The sequence below is a fragment of the Marmota flaviventris genome, chromosome 10 (assembly GCF_047511675.1).
Source record: "Marmota flaviventris isolate mMarFla1 chromosome 10, mMarFla1.hap1, whole genome shotgun sequence".
Classification (NCBI taxonomy): Eukaryota; Metazoa; Chordata; class Mammalia; order Rodentia; family Sciuridae; genus Marmota; species Marmota flaviventris.
This window is the reverse complement of record NC_092507.1, coordinates 36,163,493-36,186,192: the sequence shown is the minus strand read 5'-3', so window position 1 is coordinate 36,186,192 and position 22,700 is coordinate 36,163,493. Positions and strand designations below refer to the sequence as shown.

General features: G+C 38.7%; 1 protein-coding gene across 3 annotated transcripts in view; it reads left to right on the top strand.

Moving 5' to 3' along the window:
- The first annotated feature begins 4,019 nt into the window (after window positions 1–4,019).
- Efcab14 (EF-hand calcium binding domain 14) overlaps window positions 4,020–22,700 on the top strand; it is a 36,222-nt gene continuing 17,541 nt past the window's right edge. For all 3 annotated transcript variants that reach the window (XM_027937219.2, XM_071617805.1, XM_027937218.2), the window contains exons 1-3: window positions 4,020–5,184; window positions 6,340–6,488; window positions 12,150–12,295. In XM_027937219.2, the coding sequence (XP_027793020.1) occupies window positions 5,000–5,184; window positions 6,340–6,488; window positions 12,150–12,295 (480 nt within the window). In that variant the 5' untranslated portion in view covers window positions 4,020–4,999. The remainder of the gene's footprint in view (window positions 5,185–6,339; window positions 6,489–12,149; window positions 12,296–22,700) is intronic.

Genomic DNA, 22,700 nt, shown 5'->3' with positions numbered 1-22,700 from the left:
TTGAGTTACAAGAAAATCATCATTCACCCCACTTCCCCAGAGAGCTGCCATGAGTATTCAGCAGATGACAATCACTCAACCTAATGATACCTGAAGTCATATAAAGCACTTTCATGCCATTCCCTCCCCCAGACAACACTGAGCAGAAAGGAGTATTATTTTCCTCATCCCATGGACAGGAATGCTAAAGCATCAGAACTGTAAAGTGACTACCCCCAGCTCCTACTGCTTTTCAAGCAAGTTTTGAATAGGTTAACAGGGCTCCCCAGGCACAGTCTCATAATATGAACATCCACAAAAGAAGGGTCACCACTTTGGGCAGTCCTGATGTGGGAAGACAGAATGGACCTCTCAGGACAGGAGCCCCAGATCTGAGGGAATCGGCTCCATCCCAGATCTTGAGGGTCCCAGGTCTGAAGGAGGAGCCCAGAGAGGCACCCAGGAGCTCCTGAGAGAAAAGAAATACCAGGTCAGCAGCATTCACAGAGTGACTCAGATCCTGGAGGATACTTACCCAACATAGGTGGGGCATGATCTACAGAGCATAGACAAACAGACAGAAGGATTGAGGGACAGGTCACAGCATAAGCATCATCCTCTCCACACATGACCAGTTCACTGGCCAGTCCTGGGGAAGGTTTCTGTTGTGAGTTATGCCATTAACATAGACCCAGCATGTTTGTGTCTTTCCACAATGTCAGAATTTATTGAATAACCATAAATTCATAGCTACACCACTTTCAGGAGCGGAAGTTAACTGAATATTAGGGTGATCACCTGATAGACATAAGTCAGGCAATCACAGGTTCTTTTATTCCAATCTTAACTACTAATATTTATAATACTCAAGTCACATAGGGGGATATCTTACAGAAAGGCTAAGAAAGGGTTAAGGCAGCCTCAGAGGTTCAGGAGGCTAAACTAAGGGCAAAGTCTGAGCAGATACAATGCAAAGAATCACTGTAAGTGATCAGATCAAGATTACTTATTCTAAGTGAAGAGCTGTCAAAGTGCAGGAACTTATTCTAGGCCAGGGGTCAGAGGGCAGTTTCAGAGTGTCAGCTTGAGATATCCGTTTGGAGTGAGCTGTGCATGGTCTTCACAGGCAGCAGAAACCAGACTGTGCTGAAGCCCCAGGATAAGAACTGGAGGTTCGTCGTTATGGCGATTTTCCTGGGCAAGGCTCTTGACAAATGACCAAATGACAGGGTTAGTGTGCCACTGTGTCCCATCTTGGGTGCTCCTCCTTTTATAGGCCTCAAGTGGGGGAAGTTGCTTCATTTGGTACTCAAGTATTTTAATAAGCTCATGGGCCTGTTTTTTTCTGATATGAGTTTGATACATCTATGCATCCATGTGTTTCTGATTAATTCAGTAAGTTCACAGGTGATTATTTTTAATACCACAATGAATTTATCAGTTTGTGCTTTATGGTTGTGCTAGACAGATAGTAGTTGTTTACTCATACAAACAAGATGTAGACTCATTCTACCTCAGCACTTAACCTCAAAATGGAGTAAGCTGGGGGACAGGGTTATGGCTCAGTGGTAGAGTGCTTGCCTAGCATGCGTGAGGCATTGGGTTAGATTCCCCACACCACATAAAAATAAAAATCAAATAAATTAAATAAAATAAAGGTATAAAAAATGGAGTAAGTCAGGGCAAACGACTGCTTTTTAAAATGGAGTAACTCTGGGTTAGGCACAATCTGAAAACTACTGTTCTATACATCATGAAGTAACTCAGAGCAGGGCACAGCCTGCTCTGCATAGCCTCCACCTACAGAGAGGGTGAGATCTGGGTGACCAGAAGTCATTCAGCCTAGTGGTATTTCCTTTGTCCTACCCCATACCCCTGGGTTCCTCAGTCCCCAGTTTCCATGGGAAGAACAAAGCATTTACAACACCGGACCCTTCCTCCTGACAACCACCTCTCTTGCCTGGGGCTTCAGATGACCACAAGATGTGACTGTGAAATGGTTCCTGAAATCACCTGTCCATTTCCAGTCTTTCAAAGAAGCACAATACAGAGCAGTCCAATAAACTTTCTGAGATGATGGAATTATAAGATCTATATTTCACTTTAAATAAGTCAAATGTACATTTAAATTGTCAAATGTGGCTAATGGCTACTGTACTTGTACAGCACAGCTTTACAAACAGAGACAATAAAAATGGAAAAAATGCACCATGATTTTGGGCTTCAAAAGCACTGTCACAATCACCTTCTCCTTGTCTGTCCTGCAAAAGAAGTATTTATCCCCATTTTACAGAGGAGGAAAATGGAGCTCAGGAAAGTTAAATGGCTTCCATATGAACAGAGTTAGTTTAAAATGGGATTTAATCTCAGATCTCTGGATTCCAAAATTCTGCCCATACTTCTATGCAACACTTAACGCAGTTATGCAGTCATGACATATTTATGGATCATTATTATTAGGTGTATACCTCTGAGCTAAACGCTTAAAGACAAATCAGGCAGACTTTGGGTGGAAATCTCTGGACAAAGGCAGTATAATTGCCACAAAAGGAATAAGGGTATAAAAATTATTTTGTCTTTCAGATAGCTCAAAGCACTTCATTTTAAGGGTCATTGTGCCTCATGACTCTCCAATTTATATTTCAGGTCCCAACTCTGCCCAGAATTCCCAGTGGATATATCAATATCTAATTGACAAGCTTCTCAAGCTTGTCCCATACTCCCCGCCGCCCCACCTCACCTCAGTAAATGGAAATGCCCTTCTTCCAGATGTTCCACCTCAAGTTTCTAGAGTCACCCATGGGTCATTTTTTTTATGCCTTTCATCTAATCCACCAGCAAATACTGTTGGCTCTGTCTTGAAAAAGCATCCAGAATGCTCACCATCTCCACTGCTGCCACCCTCACCTATCATCATCATCTCTAACTAGGCTGAAGCAAACTGGTCTCTTGAGTCCCTCACTCTTCCTGATCTTTTTTTCCACACAGTAACTAAAGTGATCTTTTCTTTTAAAACTAAAAAGTCAAAATATGTCTCCTGTCAGTTTAAAGCTCCCAATGGTTTCCCAAAGTCCTTTGGTAAGGTCCTAGGGAGTTTAGGAATAGTCAAAAATGCCTCTCCAACCTCATTTCCTACCACTCTCTTTGCTTTCCAGGTCCAGCCATACCAAGTCTTCCTGCTCACTCTTTCCTACGGCTGTTGCCCAGTTCACTCTCTCCCTTTTTCAGGACTTCTGACCAAAGGTTTCCTCACGGCAGAGGCATTCCCCATTACTTTATCATGTTTCCATTTTGTTCATAACATTCATCACCTCCTGACATGAATATGTTTGCTGGTTGTTGATCTTCTCCCACTAGAGTGTGGGCTGCTAGGATAAACATGAAATATACAAGCTGTCCAGTTGGATTTGAATTTCAGATAAGCAATGCATCATTTTTCAGTCCCAGATGTTGATTATAGCAAAAAAAATCCTGTTTATCTGAAATTTAAACTTTACTGGGTGTCCCGTATAATATTACTTGCTAATTCTGGCAACCCTGTTCAGGAAAACAAGGACATTGGTTATTTTGCTCATTGCTGTATCCCCAGCATTAGAATAGCTCTTGAAATGTCGTCCTCAATAAACACTGAATGAATGAATGTGTTCAACCAGATGATTAATCTGAAACACGCCCAAACTTTTAATGAACGGCTTGCGAGTCAGAGGGGTGGATCCTGCAGACTAGGTTAGTCCGGCTGGCTACCGACGGCCTGCACAGCTGACAAACTTTCCAAGCAGGTCTGGCAGCCGGGTGCTCAGCCTATTCCGCCACCACTCCTCGGCAAACAAAACTCCACCCCGCCTCAAAGGAGCTGCGGATCTCCAGCGGCCCTCCTGGGGGCGGGGCCTCCCTAACCTGCAGGCCCGACCCAACCCTCGCCTAGAGCCTGCACCCCTCTAAAGCCCCGCCTCCCTGCCACCATTCGCACCCACTTGCGTGACGTCACCCAGCGGGCAACCAATGGGGCCCCTGCTTACTGGCAGGCGGTGCCGGGGGCCACTGCCAAAGGGGAAGTGAGCTGAGGCTGGAGCGATGGCCCGGGTTTGGTGCCCGCGGCCGCCGCCGCCGTTGCCACCAGCGCGTCGGGAGCAGCCGCGGCCGGAGCCGGAACGGGGGCCGAAGTCGCGGCTGGAGTGGGAGCGGCGTGTGTGAGTAGCTGAAGTCGTCCGTGTCGCAACACCTCAAACTCAGCCGGAGCGCTTCAGGTGGGGGGAGCGACGGTCGCCCCCTGAGTACCGCCCCCCGCCCCCCGGCCCAGACAGCAGGGCTGGGGTCTCCCAGGCACCGGACTAGCTGCTGTCGCGCCAGGCTCTCCGACCCGGACTCCCTTCAAACTCAGGACGGAGGCCAGAGAACGGTGATCATCCCAAACCCCCTCCGCCTTCCCGGCCGGAGCGTTTTTCTCGTCGCCCGGGCAGAGTTCCGGGTTGTAGTGCGGCGGAGCAAACCCCCTCCTGCCGCCACCTCTCCAACCAGCTAGTTCCCACTGTCTTGCTCTGCATCGGCTCTTCTCCACCCTTTTCAAGAACAAGTGCTGTCCCAGACGTTCAAAGTATCTATTCTGGGTGTCCTTCCCCATCTCTTGGAGCACTCTTAGAAATATTGCCTATTTACCAGGGCTGAGAATCTCTCATTCTTGACGTAGCTTTTCTCCCCTTTGGGAGATAAAGGTTGCCCCCTTTCCACTCTCTTACCCGACAGACACTTCATGACCCGGGCTTTAGCCATTTGGATCATCAGCGCCTCGGCCATCTCTATGTGACTTCCCCACCCGTTTGAGTTCCAGTGTCCTCTGGGCTCCATTCTCCAGCCCCCAGCGGATCTGGTCAGTCCCGCCCCTGGGTGGGAGTGACCAGGGGGCTCTGGCCCAGGATTTCCCACCCTGGAAGGTAGTAGCTCCAAAGCAACAAGAGAACTGGGCGTTGGGTACGAACCTGGCAGCTCAGGAGTGGGTGCTCCACCCACCCCACACAAGAAGATGAAAAAGCGCAGAGAGCTTAATGCATTGATCGGTTTGTCTGGGGACAGCCGGAGAAAGAAGCCCAAGAAAGGCTCAAGCAGCCACCGTCTGCTTCGCACTGAGCCTCCTGACTCAGACTCTGATTCCAGCTCAGAGGAGGAAGAGGAATTCGGTGTTGTTGGAAATCGCTCTCGCTTTGTCAAGTGAGTAAATGCAGTGATCAGGGCTGGGAGGGTGAGAGCCATCTCCTTGCACTACCAATGGGACAAATCAGTGGGAAGAAGAAGGAAGTTTATAAGAAGAAAAAAGGTAAACCTTAGAAGGCAAAGAGGGAGAAAAGATGTTCAGATCCTGAATAAAGGATAAGTTGGAGGTCAGTCTTTAGGTATTGAAAGAAGAGCCCCACCTGTAGGGTGAAGGTTGTGGACGTGGGGAATGTACCAAGATCCCTGGGAGATTTAAAGAGGCTAAGAATAGAGGGGCAGAGAAACTTCTGGGATTAGGCCTTTAAAAAAGAATGTAGGAGAGTCCAGACTATCTTCAAACTGCTAATTATTTTTTGTACTCATATATGAGTCTAAATCTTGGTGGGAGAATATGGTGAGGGATGTATTATAGAAAATATGAGACTTAAGAGAAGATGGAGGGTGAAGGACAAAAAGGCAACTTTTCCCCAAACTATTTTTAGTTGGCGCAGTCATTGAACAAGTAGTGAGCTTTGAGCATGTTGGAAATTGGAGCTGAACCTGGTAAAGGGACCCTGTTAGAAGACACACTAAAAGAAAAGCGAATTTTTCTGAGGATTTGAAAGCAAGAGCTAGGCAGAAAGTTGGAGTGCCAGAAGAGATTGGGTCCTTTGTGTTTTTATTTAGAATGTCTACCCTTTTTTGTTGTTGTTGTTTTGTTAAAGAAGAGTATGGTTTCTAGTGACTTTTTCAGATTAGGTACTTAAACTTGTGTTTGGGGTATGAAGGTTTAATGATGGGTTAATTCTAGAATAGTTACCCTACTGGGTTAGTTTAGACCTTGAGGTCTGGATGAGTTTGGTATGAAATCTAGCTTGTTTGTTTCCTTCCTTCTGAGCCAATAAACTAGAGTGCACCAGGTGTCCACTTAACCCTACAGATCCTATTTCTTTCATTCCATTTGCAGTAAAACTTGTTCAAAAGTTTGTGAAGTTTCTATACACTGAAACAAGGTCCCCTGGAGTGAGCAAACTTATATTTGAAAGTGAAAAATAGGTACATTACAGTGCGGTGATAGTTGAAGAGAACCACTGGTTTTATACTTTTCTAATTAAGCTTTTCTCCAAAGACCTCTTGCCTGAATTGATGTTGATGGCATTATTCTTATGATAGGGGAGACTACTTAAGATGCTGCAAGATCTGTTATCCTCTCTGTGCTTTTGTCATCCTCGCGGCCTGTGTCGTGGCCTGTGTTGGCTTGGTGTGGATGCAAGTTGCTCTGAAGGAGGATCTGGATATTCTCAAGGAAAGATTTAGAACAAGTAAGTGGTCACCCTTTTCCGAGTATAATCTGAAACTCTTTTCCAGGTTCAAGGACAAATTGGACCATGCTGAGTTTTGCCCATTCTGATAAAGCAATTGTACATTCTTTTCAGCATGTTTATACTCTTTTCCAGCTGTCAACTTGAATGTTACAACAGTTGTTTTTTGGTTTTGGAGATAGGTACTAGAAATTGAACCCAGGGACTCTTTACCACTGAGCTACATTCCCCATCCTTTTTTATTTTTTATTTTGAAATGGGGTCTTGTTAAGTTGCTAAGACTAGCCTCAAATTTATAATTCTCCTGTCTTAATCTCCCAGTTTGTTGGGATTATAGGGGAGTGCCACTGCTCCTGACCAATTATCTCTTTTTAAACTGATAAACAAAAGACAGTGCTTATCCACCAGTATTTTAGATGCTACTTGTCCACCAGGACATTGCAGTTGACTCTTAGAGTACAGAAAGGAAGAGCAGCCTTGAGCCTTGGTTAACCTCCATGTATGACCTGGACGCCACTAAGTGAAGTGGCGATAGAAGGCTCATTCCTTCTATCTTACAGGAACAGTTGAGAAGGAGGGTAGGTGTGTCTATCAAATTATTTTCTCTTATGAAAAAACATGTAGAAACATAGGAATAAGCAACTACAATAACCAACATTTATGGAATGCCTACTATATGCCATGTCACAAATAAATCATTTTATGATTTTTATGCTCTTAAAATCAAAGAGGCTTAGAAAGATTAAGTAACTTGTTCAGTGATTACGTGTGGCAGACCTGACATTTGTACCAGGTCCTCTTGCCCCTTGCTGCCCAGGTTCATGTGTATAACCACTAGTATATTGAATCACTGTTGCCAATGCTTGTGTAAGTCTATACACATTTCTCCAAATAACCATAGATTTCTTTGATATTAACTTGGGCCAGTAATCTAAGAGAAGTTTAGTAGAAATACCAGATGAGCTGGTTTTCTGCATATTTATCAGCTTTCAAGCATAGAGCAAAAAAAACCCCAGATTTCCCTCTTTTCCTTATCAATGCTTATTTGCTTGTTTGTGGCATTATGTGTTTTAAGGAAGACTTTTTTTAAAGATATAATTTTAAAATTTTAGGAAACCCCTGATTCTTTGAATTAAATTATATATTCATGAAGAGCTTTCAATAACCGAAAGAGTACCTACCTTGAACAATATACAGCTGGGAGAAGTATCTGTCTCATGAAAGAGTGTCAAGGTTAAAGAGACTTTTCAAGATACAAAGCACTATATATTCTAATTGTGAAGTTGTATTTTACACATTCAAATTATTTTTTCTGACAGATTTGTTTGCATGGTAGCTTCCACCACATTTAACCTAAATATCTGGTTGGCAACACTGAAATTTTTGGTTCTAGATTTCATGGGTTAATTTTCTAAACTAAGGAATTAGTTTCAACTTAATCACAAATACATAACCTTGATAGCATTATCACACGGGGAAACTGATCACAGTCTTTCTCAAGGTCACGAAGAAAGCTGGCTTCAGAACTGGAATTAGAGTTCTTACTCCTATTTTAAGCCTGGGAGATCACAACATTTGACCTTTTCTTCACCCCAGCTTCTTCTTGCTGCCTGCAGTTTTCAGGTTCTGAACCTGACCTAAGGATAGCTAACCTTTAGTGTGATAGTCATGTCTCTAGTGATATTGCTTTGGGGAAAAAATTATGAAATGCTCACTTTGGTTTTCTTCAGATTCAGGGATTGCATTGGGTAAACCATAATTTTCTGCCAGAATCATCCTGACTTGTATGATTTATCAGCTGGTTAAATAATATAAGAAAGAATGAGAGTCAAGCTCTGTTTTTTCTCTGGCTTACTGGTTGTCCTTGCAGTATTGCAGAATGTTTCTAAGGCCAGTGTATTCTTCATATGTAAGTAGTAATTATAAATTGAAAACAAGGTTCTCAGAAACAGTGTTTAACCTTAAGTAACCACTGACCACTCCTGTCTGTACAATCATCTCTCCATAATTAGTTGGACTTCATAGGCTTGTGCCACAGCTTGTTTTGATCACACATAGCAATTATATATTTATACATTTCAATACATTACTCAGTGCTGCCCTCTAGACATTCCTTTCTCTAAATGCTCTATGTCTCTGTTTATAAGATACCCAGGTAATTTGTACCTTAGCTGAGCTTTTCAAGGAATTTCTTAGTTTGGAGAATGTAGGACATGTGGTAGGCCTGACAGTAAATTAGTTAACAAATATTTAGTGAGCACTTGTTAATACCAATCTCTGGAAAGAGTGTATTTAGGAGCTGCCAAGGATTATGCCCTGGACCATGGAGCTGGCTTTCTCACACTGAGCAACATTCCCCTGGGATCCTGACTACATTTGTCAGCCAGCTAAATGAAGTAGGTTTGGATTTAGCAATCCACCTCTTTTGATGTCTTTGATTTGCTACAACAGAAATGCCATTACCTCAATATCTGAAAGCAGGACTTCTGAAAGATGATAGAGAAGAGATGGAGCCTGGGGCATTCAGTCCATAGGCTAGACTATTGTGGACTGCTTGTCCAAGAGTTTTTTTGTGAAAACCAATTATCTTGACTAAATGGGGTCACTCTTATGAAGCTTAAATAATCTTTCTTTGAATTATGCTTCTACTTTAAATATGTTTCAATAAGTTAACTTACTTTTTAGTTTTCAAGGACATGGTGGAATTCACTGACTCAAATAAGACCACCATCTTATCAAGATTTAATACTTTTTTGAGAAATTCAGAGCCCCTCTTTCTTTATTTCAGTAAATTTTCCAAGGAGCTTGTGAGGCTAAAATATCTGAAATAGCAAAACAGATAGGCTTGGCATTTTCCTTTGTGATCAAGGAATAACTTGATCCTTGAGTTTAAAGTACTAGCTGGCCTTAAAACTCTTGGCTCAGTGTCCTTTTTCCAGAAGCAGGTACTTTGAAAGATCTCCACAGTTATTCTAAGAAAAATTCTGTTCCAAGTTATCCTCCTTTGTCACTAAAGTGTTAAACATTAGGAAAAGAATTTGGAAGAGAAGGATGGTATTAATATATCAGTCATCTCCTTTTCTGGCTATACAGGCAAAGTAGTGAATTGATATTTAATATATAGAACTTAAAAATATCTTGTGCTAATGAGGGTATTAGGATGTGTGTGAGACCTCTGGAGTATACTCAAAAGAGTACTGACCCTCAGAAAAGAAAATTTGAATCCTGGCTCTAAAATTTAAACAAGTCACTTATTCCTTTTGAGCCTTCATTTTCTCATAAAAATGTATTTGTACCCCCAAGCACTTTGGGCATTCCTCTAACGTTGGTCACACTATATAGTAATCAATGCCTCACTTTTCCTCTAGACTAAGAATTTAGGGTCTTCTGTATACAGTGGTGCCAAATGCAAGACTGGCACATGGTAGAGGTTCAATAATAATTTGTTTAATAATGGTTACATAAATTTTATTGCAAGTTGTAAAGACATTGTATAAATAAATATTGCTATTAGCATATGTTCTGCTCCTAAGGTACAGTGCATAAATTTCCATCTCCTAATCTTTTTTTTTTTTTTTTTTTTTTGGTGGTGGTGCTGGGGATTGAACCCAGGGCCTTGTGAATGCGAGGCAAGCACTCTGCCAACTGAGCTGTATCCCCAACCCCCATCTCCTAATCTTATATATTAAAAAATCAACGAGGTAATTCTTTTGAGAATTAACATATTAAATTTTAAACAAGTTGCTTTCCATATTGAAAGAACATGAATTAGTAATTGTAAGTTATTTGCTACACTTCCTCCCATTTATGTAATAAAAGTATGTCTGCTTAGCTTGTATCTCCTAAAAAGCCTAAATTATATAATGATTACAATCCCCTTTTAATTCATACAGTCCTCAAGATATAGTATTTTCAGGACTTACCATTTTTATGTATTCATTAGTTAATAATTGTAACCTAGGTTACTGTGTTTGTCTTATTTTTCTCTTCCACTTCTAATTCCTACTTAATGCATACTGACTTCAGAAAAGAAAGAAAACTTTCCTTCTTTGGGATTTTCAACCACCTGAATATGAACATTCATGGATGGGTTTTCTTTACAATCTTACTGAAAATGTGTAAGAAATTCAGTAACATGCTTTGAGCTTCTTTAGTTTAGACTAAATGGGAAAATATTTTTATTATATGGGATGGGTATATTCCTGCAACCCATGTGTAAATCAAATGCCACATTAAAGTACTTAAGGAAGTCTATTACTTGAAATGAAATCCTTCAGCAAATATTTTTGAAAGATAAATAAAAATATCTAATTTCATTTTTCTAAATTTTCATATATTGGGCATGTATGAAATACCACCTCAGTTTTAGGGGGGAAGTTTTTGTTGCTAAGCATTTTGAGGAGCTTTCTTTCTTGAAATTTTCTTTGTTAGATTGAAGAGGTAGACACAGTGGAGTGCCTGAAATGTACCAGGTATAATTTTTTTAAAGAGTTGACTCTTTTTTCCTTTTAATGCCTTTATTTCTATTTATTTTTATATGGTGCTGAGGATCAAACCCAATGCCTCACATATGCTAGGCAAGCACTCTACACTGAGCCACAACCGAGCCTGTGCCAGGTATATTCTACACAGATATGAATATGACCCAATCTTGGAGTTTACATTTTAGTAAATTGTTTTTTATTGGTCCTTTGTATCAGTTTTTGGTTTAAAAGAAAGTAAGTAATAACTAATCATGCGGTCCATGACCTAAAAAAAAAAAAAGTAGGTTTTATTCTGAAGGACCAGCCATTATCAATATTTTATTTTCCATTAGAAGGAAAAATGCTTTTTAAAGAAGAGAAAGCACTCTCTCAGGACTCTGCCTTCATGCTGGTAAATCTCTCAACCATTCAGGAGATATTGTTTCCTAAAGAAAAGGCCAAATATCACCCTGTACTTCACCTAGCATGATCCTTTATCTTCTACTTCATCTGGAGCTTTTGGGTTGAAATCGGATTTTAGAAAACACTTTGCTATTTATGAAAAATATTAAAAACCTCAGTCCTCGTAACAGTTTCGAAAAGTGATAAAACCCCTTGCATTTAAAACTATAACTTGTATGATGTCACTTGAGCATTAATGGAGCAAGCTTTATAAATCTTCATTGATTAATTGAAAAACTCCTTATTTGAGCTGGTCAGTACTAAGCATTTATGTATCTCTTCTTGTGTGCTTGGCCAACTGTGTTAAAAACTTTATATCTATTCTCTTATTTAATTCTAACAATCCTGGGAAGTACATCTTATCACTACTGTATTACAAATGAGGAAACTGAGTTCAAAGAATATGAATAATTTGCTCAAAATCAAAATGTTACAGAGTTTCATATCTAACTCCTCTCCATGAATTTTTTATTTTTTAGCTACCTGACTTAAAAAAACTGCAATGCCAGTAGTAAAATAGCTCTAGTTGGTCTAGTTGAAATGAGGGCTTAGTGTTAAATATATGCATTTAGTATATAAAATAACAGTGGAGTTGGTAATATGAATTTGATCATTATCATCCCAGAGTTAACTTTTATTAATTTATCTTCTTTCCAACTGTGTGATTATTTTTTCATCTTGGAATCATGAGGGAAGCTTATTTCTATTTATGATTTTTTTTTTTTTTTCCTTTTAGTGGAATCTAATCAGAAAAGCTCATTCCAGGAAATACCCAAACTTAATGAAGAACTACTCAGTGAACAGAAACAACTTGAGAAGATTGAGTCTGGAGAGCTGGGCTTGAATGATGTCTGGCTCAACATCACAGAAATGAATAAGCAGGTAGCAGTGATTTTATTTCTGTATTAGCTATGAGGGTAGTGCATTTACTTCAGGTTGCTAATTTTTTAAATTGAGGTTTTTGCATACTATGATCCCAATACATTTAAAATATATATTAGTTATGCATTTGCCAAATATTTAAAATTTTAACCCTTCTTTAAATAAACAAAGTTCCTCCAAGTTAGAGCAGTGTAGAGGGAGTTGGAAATTGTTGAGTTGGTGTTTCCTATGAGGCAGTATAGGTATCATAAAAAAGGAGTGTCATCCAACCCCCAAGAAAAATGGATAACCTGTTTTTATTAGATTGTGAGAGCTTTGTTTTATTTAATAGAGTTAATAAACTTACAGTTGCAGCCTTGGGATGTAGCGCTGTATACTATGCTAAACCAAATCTGGAAATCATACCTAGTGGTGGTTATTCTAGAGTAGCTTAGGAGCAGGTGGTAAAGTAAGCTAAATACTTTGGCCAGGCAAAGAAGCCTAGAATATAAACTTTTCCAGTCCCTAAGTTGGCTAGAGTTCAGTAGGCCTTAATTCCTAAAGAGTGAATGTGACAGGGCTGGGGTTGTGGCTCAGCGGTGCAGCACTTGCCTAGCGTGTGTGAGGGGTTTGATCCTCAGCACCACATAAATTAATTAATTAATTAATTAAAGAATGTTGACTATGCATCTCATATATATAAGGAGCTATTGTTGTCATTGGGTCTTGTAGCCTGTGTCTGCAGTTTATTCAGTTTATTTGGGAAAGATGTCATCATTGAAAAGAAAACTCAAGTAACAAATGAATTAAAATAAAAATGAGCAGTTTGGCTAGAGAATACATCAGGTGAAAGCAGACTACACTGAAACTCTGAGAGATAATTAGCATCTCTCCTGAGGTAATCAAATTCCAGTATTTCCCATCTCCTTATAAATCATGGAGTTAACTATTCTGAGTTAAAGATGAGATTGTTTAGCATGAATAGGCAAAATGCCTAAAAATAGGTGTGTCATGTTTGTGGAACTAAGAGGATATTCTTTTCTTCAGAGGGGAGTCACAAAGTTCAGAATGAGCCAAACAGTGGGAGTTTGCTGTGGGAGAGAGCACTGTGCTAGAGGAAGTACTTGTGATTATTTCTGAAGCTACACCTTTCAACAGTTGTTTGTGAGCTGAGTAGTTCAGTACTTAGGACCAAAGATCAATGACCTGGGCACCACATGGCTTCCAAACTTTTGCCTGGAACCCACAGTAAGGAATGTTTTATATAATGACTCAGTAATCACATTCAGACATATGTGTTGTAGTTTGAATGTGTCCCCCAGTAGTTCATGCATTGAAATTTAATCCCCAGATTAATGCTAATGGTATATTAATTGAAACTTAATCTGCCAATGCTAATGGTATATAGAGGTAGACTTTTTTGGAGGTAATTAGAATTAAATGAGGTCATAAAAAATAGGACCTCCAATGATGGTATAATAAGAATGATGGCACACTGTTGTGTCTCATCACGTTCATTTGATGTTCTCTATTATATTACCATGCAGCAAGAAGGCCCTCCCAGATGCTGGTGCCATGCTCTTGGGCTTTCCAGCCTCCAGAACCATGAGCTAAATATAAATAAACCCCTATTCTTTATAAATTACCCAGTCTCTTGTGTTCAGTTATAGCAACAGAAAATGGTCTAAAATGCTATATGTAACTGAGATAAGTTTCTGAAAACAGTGACACACCCTAAATATGTATGATGCCTTATGGCTTGTTATTTCCTATTCAATTCAATTTTGGAGTTTTTAAAAATTATTTATGAAATAATTGATAGGCTATAGTACCTAGTACTGACTAGTTGCCATTTATGCTTGAACTCCGTAACAAAATAGGGACAAGCAGGTATTCACTCCTTTCATGCAAAAAGAATAGGATAAACTGTGGCCTTGCTTACATTCACACAGAAAATGAGCAATTTGGGCAGAGATTATATCAGGTGAAAGTAGACTACACTGAAATTCTTTGAGATAATTAGTCTCTTCTGAGGCAATCTGAGGATTCCAGTAGCTAGTCATGGAGTTAACTATTCTGAGATGAGGATGAGATTGTTTAACAAGAAGAGGCAACATCAGCTATTTCCCATCTCCTTATAAATGGCATTGTATGAAGAATCAAAGGGAAATTGGTTCTTAGTATGAGAAGACAGATTTTTTTTCACATGTTTGGGATATATTTTGATTTCCAAATTCTCTTTAACCAGAAATCTGGACACAAAAGAATCACTTTTATTCCTGGCCTGGCCATTATTTTTAATGCAAAAAGTATCTGGGAAAAGGGCTGGGGCTGTTGTTCACAGTGATAAAGTGCCCACCTCCCACGTGTGAGGCACTGGGTTCAATCCTCAGCACAACATAAAAATAAATAAAGATATTAAAAAAAAAAAGTACCTGGGAAGACAGGTATATCGAGAAGTTTACTTCAGTCCTTGGGTTTTATATATGAAACTGGGAAGATTGAATTGCAACCTTTTCCATTTTAGCTTCAATACACCTTCAGAGATGCTAGGAGTGACTAATGAAGTCAGCCTAACACAGCAATTCTTTACTGGCTTGGGCCCAAACAGTGAATGGATGGTGGTGAAGCAGAGTTTCATGTTGTTTCCAAAGGGAGCGCAGCACTCTTGAGTGTTTTTCTAATGGCATCTCTAATGGCATTTGTCCTAAACCAAAATAGGTATAAAAATAAAATTAATATTTAACTATGTTTCTATATCTAAAGGTAACTGTCCATTAAGATGCTTTTAGTGGCATTTTTAAAAGTAATTCAAAGTGACTTAAACAACAAAAAAATGTATTTCATCACTTAACAAAGCACTGTCCTTACCACAATGTAAGTTGAAGTTAATGCAGTTTTTAAAACAAAAGCTATCAGTTTGGAAAGCATAAAATCGTATTTTCCCTGGAAAATTCTTTAAACTAGTAGTTGAAATGTATTCATAAAAACCTCTAAATTTATATCTATTTCTTCTTGACCATTATAGGGAATCTTCTCCCTTTTCTTTGAAGATTATTAATGCCACAAATGTTTACTAAGCTGCTTTTATGAAACTAAGTCTTGGATTCTGTTTTAGTCCATTCAGGTTACTATAGCAAAATACCTTAAACTAGATAACTTACAAACAACAGCAATTTATTGTTCACAGTTCTAGAGGCTTGGATGTACAGAGTCAAGGCACTAGCAGGCTTGATGTCTAGTGAACATTCATTTCTCTGTTTCATACATCCTGCCTTCTTACTATGTCTTCCCATGTCAGAAGGGGCAAACAAGCTACCTTGGATCTTCTGTGAAGACACTAATTTCATTCATGAGAGTGGAGCCCATATCATGTCTCAGAGGCTCCACCAATTAATGCCACCACATTAGGGATTAAGTATCACCATATAAGTTTTAGGGTGACACAAAATTCATAGCATAATAGATTTAAAACCAAAAAGATATAATTTCTTTCCTTAAGGGTCTTACCAAAAAAGTGGAAGGTTTTTTTTTGTTTGTTTTGTTTTTGTTGTTGTTGTTGTTTTGGTACCGGGGATTGAACTCAGGGGTACTCAAGCACTGAGCCACATCCCCAGCTTTATTTATTTATTTATTTATTTTATTAGAGACAGGGTCTCACTAAGTTACTTAGCACCTCGCTATTGCTGAGGCTTTAAACTCAAGAATCTCCTGTCTGAGCCTCCAGAGCCGCTGGGATTACAGGCATGGATGACTGCGCCCAGCTGAGGTTTTTTTTTTTTTAAGGTATAAATAGTTGTAAACAGCCTAATAAACAATAAGAAACAGGTTCAAATGACTACTGTGAGTACATATTTAAGTATATATTCAACCAAGGCTGGGGTCAGTTGAGATTTCCCAAAGATGTTGAGCTGAGTCCTGAAGGACAAATAGGAGTTGGCCAGGTAAATTTTTGAGAAAGAGAAGAGGGTACTTAGCTTAAAGCATTAGTATAGCCTGTCCTCCTAATTTGTAAATTCCATATTTGCAAATTCACATGCTCAGTAAAATTTATTTGTAACTCCAAAGTCTATATTTGGGAGGCTTTTGTAGTCATTCACTCACTTGTTCACAGAAGTAAAAATTTGAGTCACTCAGTACACATTTACAGCTGAGGTTGAACAATGCAACACACTGCTTTCTTGTTTCAGGTCTTATACTATAAACAAGTGTCTTTTTTATAGTATATTTAATGCCACATTTTTCCTATGTTTATACTTTTTGTTGGTGATTTTACTGTTTCAATGTCGCCAAGGCCTAGAGATAAAGTGCTATGGTGTTCTTAAATGCAAGGAGACGGTGGTATGCCTTATGAAGTAAATATATATATATATATACACTTGCCTCCTTCAAGCATGACTTGAAGTAGTGCTGTTAGTGAGTGAACAATATGCATTAAATAATATTTTTAAACAAAAACATGCATAAAACAAAATTATGTATTAATTGATCAGTTGACAAAATTGTGATTGAAAAAAAGGTCTGGTAGGAACGTAACCCTGCATTTCCCCTAGGAACAGCAGTTTAGTATTCACTAGTTCAATATTTGCTGCAACTTTTCTAGAAGATAACTACCACTACCAATGAAAATGAACTTTATGTGCAAGAGAATAGATGAATAGAAACACAATGTGTTTAGGGAATTTTAGTCATTCATTATAGCTCTAACATAATAGAAAGAGTCCAGAGATCAAATCCCTTAACAAGAACCATTAACAAAAAGAACCTTGAGTGCCCTTCTGTAGTACTCCCTATATCTTTAAGCACTTGGTCCAAATAACGTATGTGATGGTTATTTGCATGTGTATCTAATTGCACTAGAAGGTTATATAATGTATTCTGAACCTTAATCATGATGATGAAAGTGATGATGATGATAGTGGTGGTAGGTTACCAAGTAATGATAATTGCCATTATTGAGTATTCTCTTTGTGTAGGCCACTATTAGATGCACTGCATCTGTGATCGTCTTTGTTTATATAGCCCTATAAAGTAGAAAATGGTATCTCCATTTTATTGGTAAGAAAATTAAGGGTCAAAGAGGTTAAGTAGTTTGCAGAAGGTCACACAGCTGTATAGCAGTGCTAAAATCAAAATACATCTTGAGAGCCTCTTTCCCATTTCCCATTCTGCCTCCCATCCTTATGTCCCTTTCAGGATTCAATAGGTGCTTGGTAGATAAAGTTGAAAGGATAAGATGCTGATGGAAGGTTCCTATTCATTCTCATTTACTCTTGATGAGTGTCTGTTTTAGTAACTTTTTTCCTTACTGTTTAAAGAACACTTAATTTCAACCCCAAAGCAAAAAAATAAAAAGAGCACCATTTTTTACTTTATAGTATAAAGTGATCTATTAAGCAGATGATCTACAGTGGCTATTTTTAATTTTGCTAATGAAAAGTCATGTAATATGCATAAAAGTCATGACTCATCTTTTGGCTGAAATATGAATTTTTTCTTAATGGTTTCTATTTAATAAAACTTTAGATTCTTCAGATTGCAAAATATGACTTAGTGATAAGTTCTGTGATGCTTAAATCAAATCTGACATTCCAGAACGTTTTAGAAGGCAGGGCAGTTTCAGAGATAGTAACGAGAGGGTGCCCCTCATCTCTCCTTTCCAGATACACACATAGCTTTGCTATAGTTTTCTCGAGATTTTTGCATTAAAGTCCCCCAAAGAGAGGAGGGCTGTAAGATGGAATTCAACCTTGTAATTTATAGGACTATAGCTTACTTTTAGAGACTGACCATGTGTGATCCAGGTCTTTTTTTTTTTTTTTTTTTTTAATGTTTTTAGTGGTAGATGGACACAGTACCTTATTTATTTCTATGTGGTGCTGAGGATCAAACCCAGTGCCTCACACATGCCAGGCAAGTGCTCTGCCACTGAGCCACAACCCCATCCCGATCCAGGTCTTTTAAGTTTGTTAGGTAACTGCCAAGTTGATGGTCAGCTCTTCAGAGCATACTCTTCAGTGGTGCAACTGAAACCCTAGGCCTAGAGTGTTTGTGGTATGAGGAGAGGGGAAACAGTACCTCACCTAATTCTACCTACATTGGCTTCTAGCTACTTCTCTGGTTTTGGGTAAAATGACACCTGCTAAATAACCACACTGGCCTTTTGTGAGGCTGAAACCATTCCTGAGCTACTTCTGACTAGTTCTGCCATAACCTCATGATGTCGTGGAATCTGGGACAATAGTTTCTACCTAGCTCACTCTACCCAGAGAAGTTTGTTGTCCCTTTAGAAGGCCAGCTGTCATGGGAAGGAATTTGTTCCTTCTGGTGGCCAAAAGGTAATCACATAATTAATAGGGCATTTGAAGTAACTATGTTCTTACACATCAAATTGGTTTTGAGCCAACTGTATATATACTGTGGGGCACTGAGTAAAACATACTTGGTGAGTGAATTCCTTCCTCCTCTTTATGATTGGATGATCTTAGAAGGTCCAGTATAGGGCATGGAAGGAAGGGGCGGCTGAGGAGAACCATCAAACACCTTCCAAAGTTATGTGGTAACTTTTTCATATATGTGTATTTTTTTCTCATCTCTTGTCTTTTTAAAAATTTCATAAATAATATATGAATATAGTCTTAAGTAAGATTTAAATAATAAAATACATTTTATTGTTATTATTATTTAATAATTTTATTATTTGTTATTTAGTCCCCATCTGTTTGTACCCTGATCTGTCAAACACACACTCACACACACACACACACACACACACATTTGTGTTTCCTTCCCCTGTAGTTGTCTATTATCAATAATATGAGCTGCATCTTTCCATTTGTCTTCCTATGTATTTAGAAAACCATGACAGCTTTTAGTAAGAATTTGCTAATGGATTAGCATGTATGTGTGGAATAAGTGGTATCCTTTAATATGTGTTGTTCTACAACTTATAGAACATGTTTCTTCATTCTTAGTGATAGATATTTAGATGGTTTCTAGTGCTTTGCTATTACACATAAGGAAGACCTTAATATCTTTGTGCATATATCTTTGTATACATGAGCAATAAGGGTAGCTTTCTAGAAATGAAATTGCTGAATAAAAGACAAATACATTTCAAATTTTGAAGGTTGTTCCTAGATAACCTTCTAACACAGCTTTTCCAATTTATAATCCTGTGACCAATGCTTGAGAATGCCTTTTTCCTTATGTCTTTTTCAAATCTTAATATTATTCATATACTCTTAAAGGCCTGAGTGAAAACCTTCTTAATGTAATTGCTACTCTATTTAGAATTTTATAGCTTGCTGAGAATCTACCTTTGTGGGCTAAGGTTTCTCACTTTTTTGTTTTTAGAGTTAGGATGCTGATGAGTGGTCTGAATATTTGGAACACTTATGGAAAATTCCCTAAGTGCTCATTAAATTGTACTACTAAAAAACTGTTGCTTATTTAATGTTTTGTTTGTACCAGGTACTGTGCTTTAGTTACATATGTATTTAATCCTCATAACTTATATTAGTCATCTGTTGCTGATTTACATGTTGTCCTAAAACTTAGTGGCTTAAATCAATAAACACTCAGTATCTCAGAATTTCTGTACTTGGGAACTGGAGAGTAGTTCAGCAGAGTGGTTTTGACTAGCATCTCTAAGCAGCAAAGCCACTGCAGCAAAGATATCAGCAGGCCTTCAACATATGAAGGCCTAACTCGGCAAGAGACCTCAGTTCTTCCCAACGTGTACCTCAACCTAGGGATGTTTGTGTGTCCTCACAATATGGCAGCTAGCATTCCCAGAATGAGTGATCCCAGAGCAGAGAGGAAATCATAATGCCTTTTATGTATGACCTAGTTTCCAAAGCTGCCGATTCCTACATCCATTTTATTCTGTTTACTAAAACAAGTCAGGTTAGTCCAGAACTCACTCAAGGGGAAGGGAAAGGAAGGTAAGACTGTCAAAGAATTTGTAAACATATTTTAGAACCATCACACATCCCTCTGATACGGTTGTTAAACAGTAGTTGTTATGCCTACTATATTGAAAAATAAGTTTACTACTTATCAGCCTTATCTCCTGCCTCCTGGCCTCTCCCCCTATTCTGCTTGGACTACCCATCTCAAGGTTCATCCCAGACAGAGTGTTTATTCTCAGCCATTCATTTATTCAGTAAATGCTTACTAATTACTGTCTTCGTGACAAGCATACTCTGGAAGATACAGCAGAAATGGTCCTTGAGCACATGAAGCTTATAGTCTTGTGGAGGAGAGAAACCTTAATCAAATAATCACACAAATAAATAAGTCATCACCTTGAGAAGTACTATGAAGAAAAAGTACCCCTGAGCTTATTTATGCTGTTTGTTCATTACCCATTCCTCATTGCCACTGTCATCCTTCTAACCTCAAAAGAATGCCTGTTTTATTTTTTTGTTTATAAAAGTTAACTTTTCCATCAGAGTCTGAGTTAGGACAGGCTTCAATAAAGCCTGTCCCTTCCCGCCTAATATTATTTCAGAACTTTATCCAATATCACACTTAATACTTAATCAGTTGTTTAATGTGACCTCTTTCTCAGCTTTTTTTTTTTTTTAATACTTTTATTTATTTATTTATTTATTTTTATGTGGTGCTGAGGATTGAACCCAAGGCCTCACGAGTGCTAGGTGAATGCTCTACCACTGAGCCACACCCCAGCCCCTCAGCTTCTTGAGGTAGTTTTCCTTAATTCCTCTCTCTTCCTCACCTCTTCCCAGCAAATCATGTCAGTCACAACTTCTACCACTAACTCTGCTACCACTGAAGTTCAAACTACCATTGTCTTTTACCTACACTACTCAAATTGCCTCTTTTTCTGGTTTCCATATATCTACAGAGCAGCAACAGTCATCTTCCTACAGGTTATCTTCAGTCATGTAATGATTCTGCTTATACCTCTTCCCATCACAGCTCAAATACAATTCATATCTTTGTTCTGATTTATAAAATCCTGCCTGTTCTGGCCCTTTCCTGTATCTTTGGCTTCACCTCCCACCCCCAAACCCTCCTCACACACATTATTTGGTCCTGCCACCTGACCTTTTTTCTATTCTTTAAATATGTCAAGCTCTTTCCCTAGCAATTTACCCTGAAGTATACGTCATCCAATCTTTGTATGATTAATTTCTTTTTATTATTTAGATTTTAGTTTAACTTTCTTCTATAGAGGCCTTCTCTGAATTTGATCCAAAGTAGCTATTCAGTCACTCTTACCAGGTCAACTTATTTTAATTTTCTTCTAATGCTGTCTACCATCTGATATTTTTCTTATATGAAATTGTTTATCTACTTGCACTGAAACATAAGCATTGTAAGATCCCTGATATCTGTGTTGTTCACCATGGGTATATAATAGAGTTTAATAAATATTTGTTGCATTAAAGTGAATGAAAAATGGGCAAGTCTTTGAACTTACCTGTCCTAAAGGGAAAGAAGGAAATGAGAACTTGAATTCCTGAGTTCCCAAGTTCTTTATTGGATTCCCTTACCCAAACCAAGCTGCTGCTCATTCCAGCAGCTCTGTTAACTTCTTTGCATAGTATTTAGTACTTTCTGATTCTCTTGTTTTTCTGTCACCTTCTGCTGAGATGAAAGCTCCATGAGAGCAGAACCCTGTCATCTTATTTGCCACTGTCTCCTCAGTGCCTGCAGCAGTGCTTGGCACAGAGAAGATGCCAAGCATCTGTTGAAGGAATGATAGGGAATATGGTTCTCTTTTGTCTAATATCCTCCTGGTTCCTGCCACAGTCCTTGGCCTGTGCCTAGAAACACCGAAATGTTTACTCTATGGCCATTCTTAATATCATTGCTTGGTAGATCTGAATTCTTATCCTAGAATTTGAAATAGGAAAGCAGTGTGGATCTGAGAATCTTTGAAGAATGTTTTTTTAATTAATCTATTTATTTATATATGACAGCAGAATGCATTACAATTCTTATTACATATATAGAGCATAATTTTTCATATCTCTGGTTGTATATTCACACCAATTTGTGTCTTCATACATGTACTTTGGATAATAATGTCCATCACATTCCACCATCATTTCTAACTCCATGCCCCCTCCCTTCCCCCTTTGAAGTTTTTTGAGCTACGCTACAAGCCTCCTTAGAATATTATCTCTGCAGCCCGAAATTGAACTTCTCTCCATGCAAGAGAGAAGTTCAGCTATTTAGAATTCTACCCCTAAGTAGCAGAAGGGAAGCCACATTTTATTTTGATTCAACTCCTGTTTTAATACATTCATTGAATCAGTCAATGAGTCAGTGGTATTTATTGAGCCCCTTCAGGGTACAAAGTAGTGCTTTGGCTGAGTTATTGAGTTTGAAATATTAATCACATTATTAAACCAAAACCAAATCCCTAAGTAGTTGAAAGTACTGTTCAAAT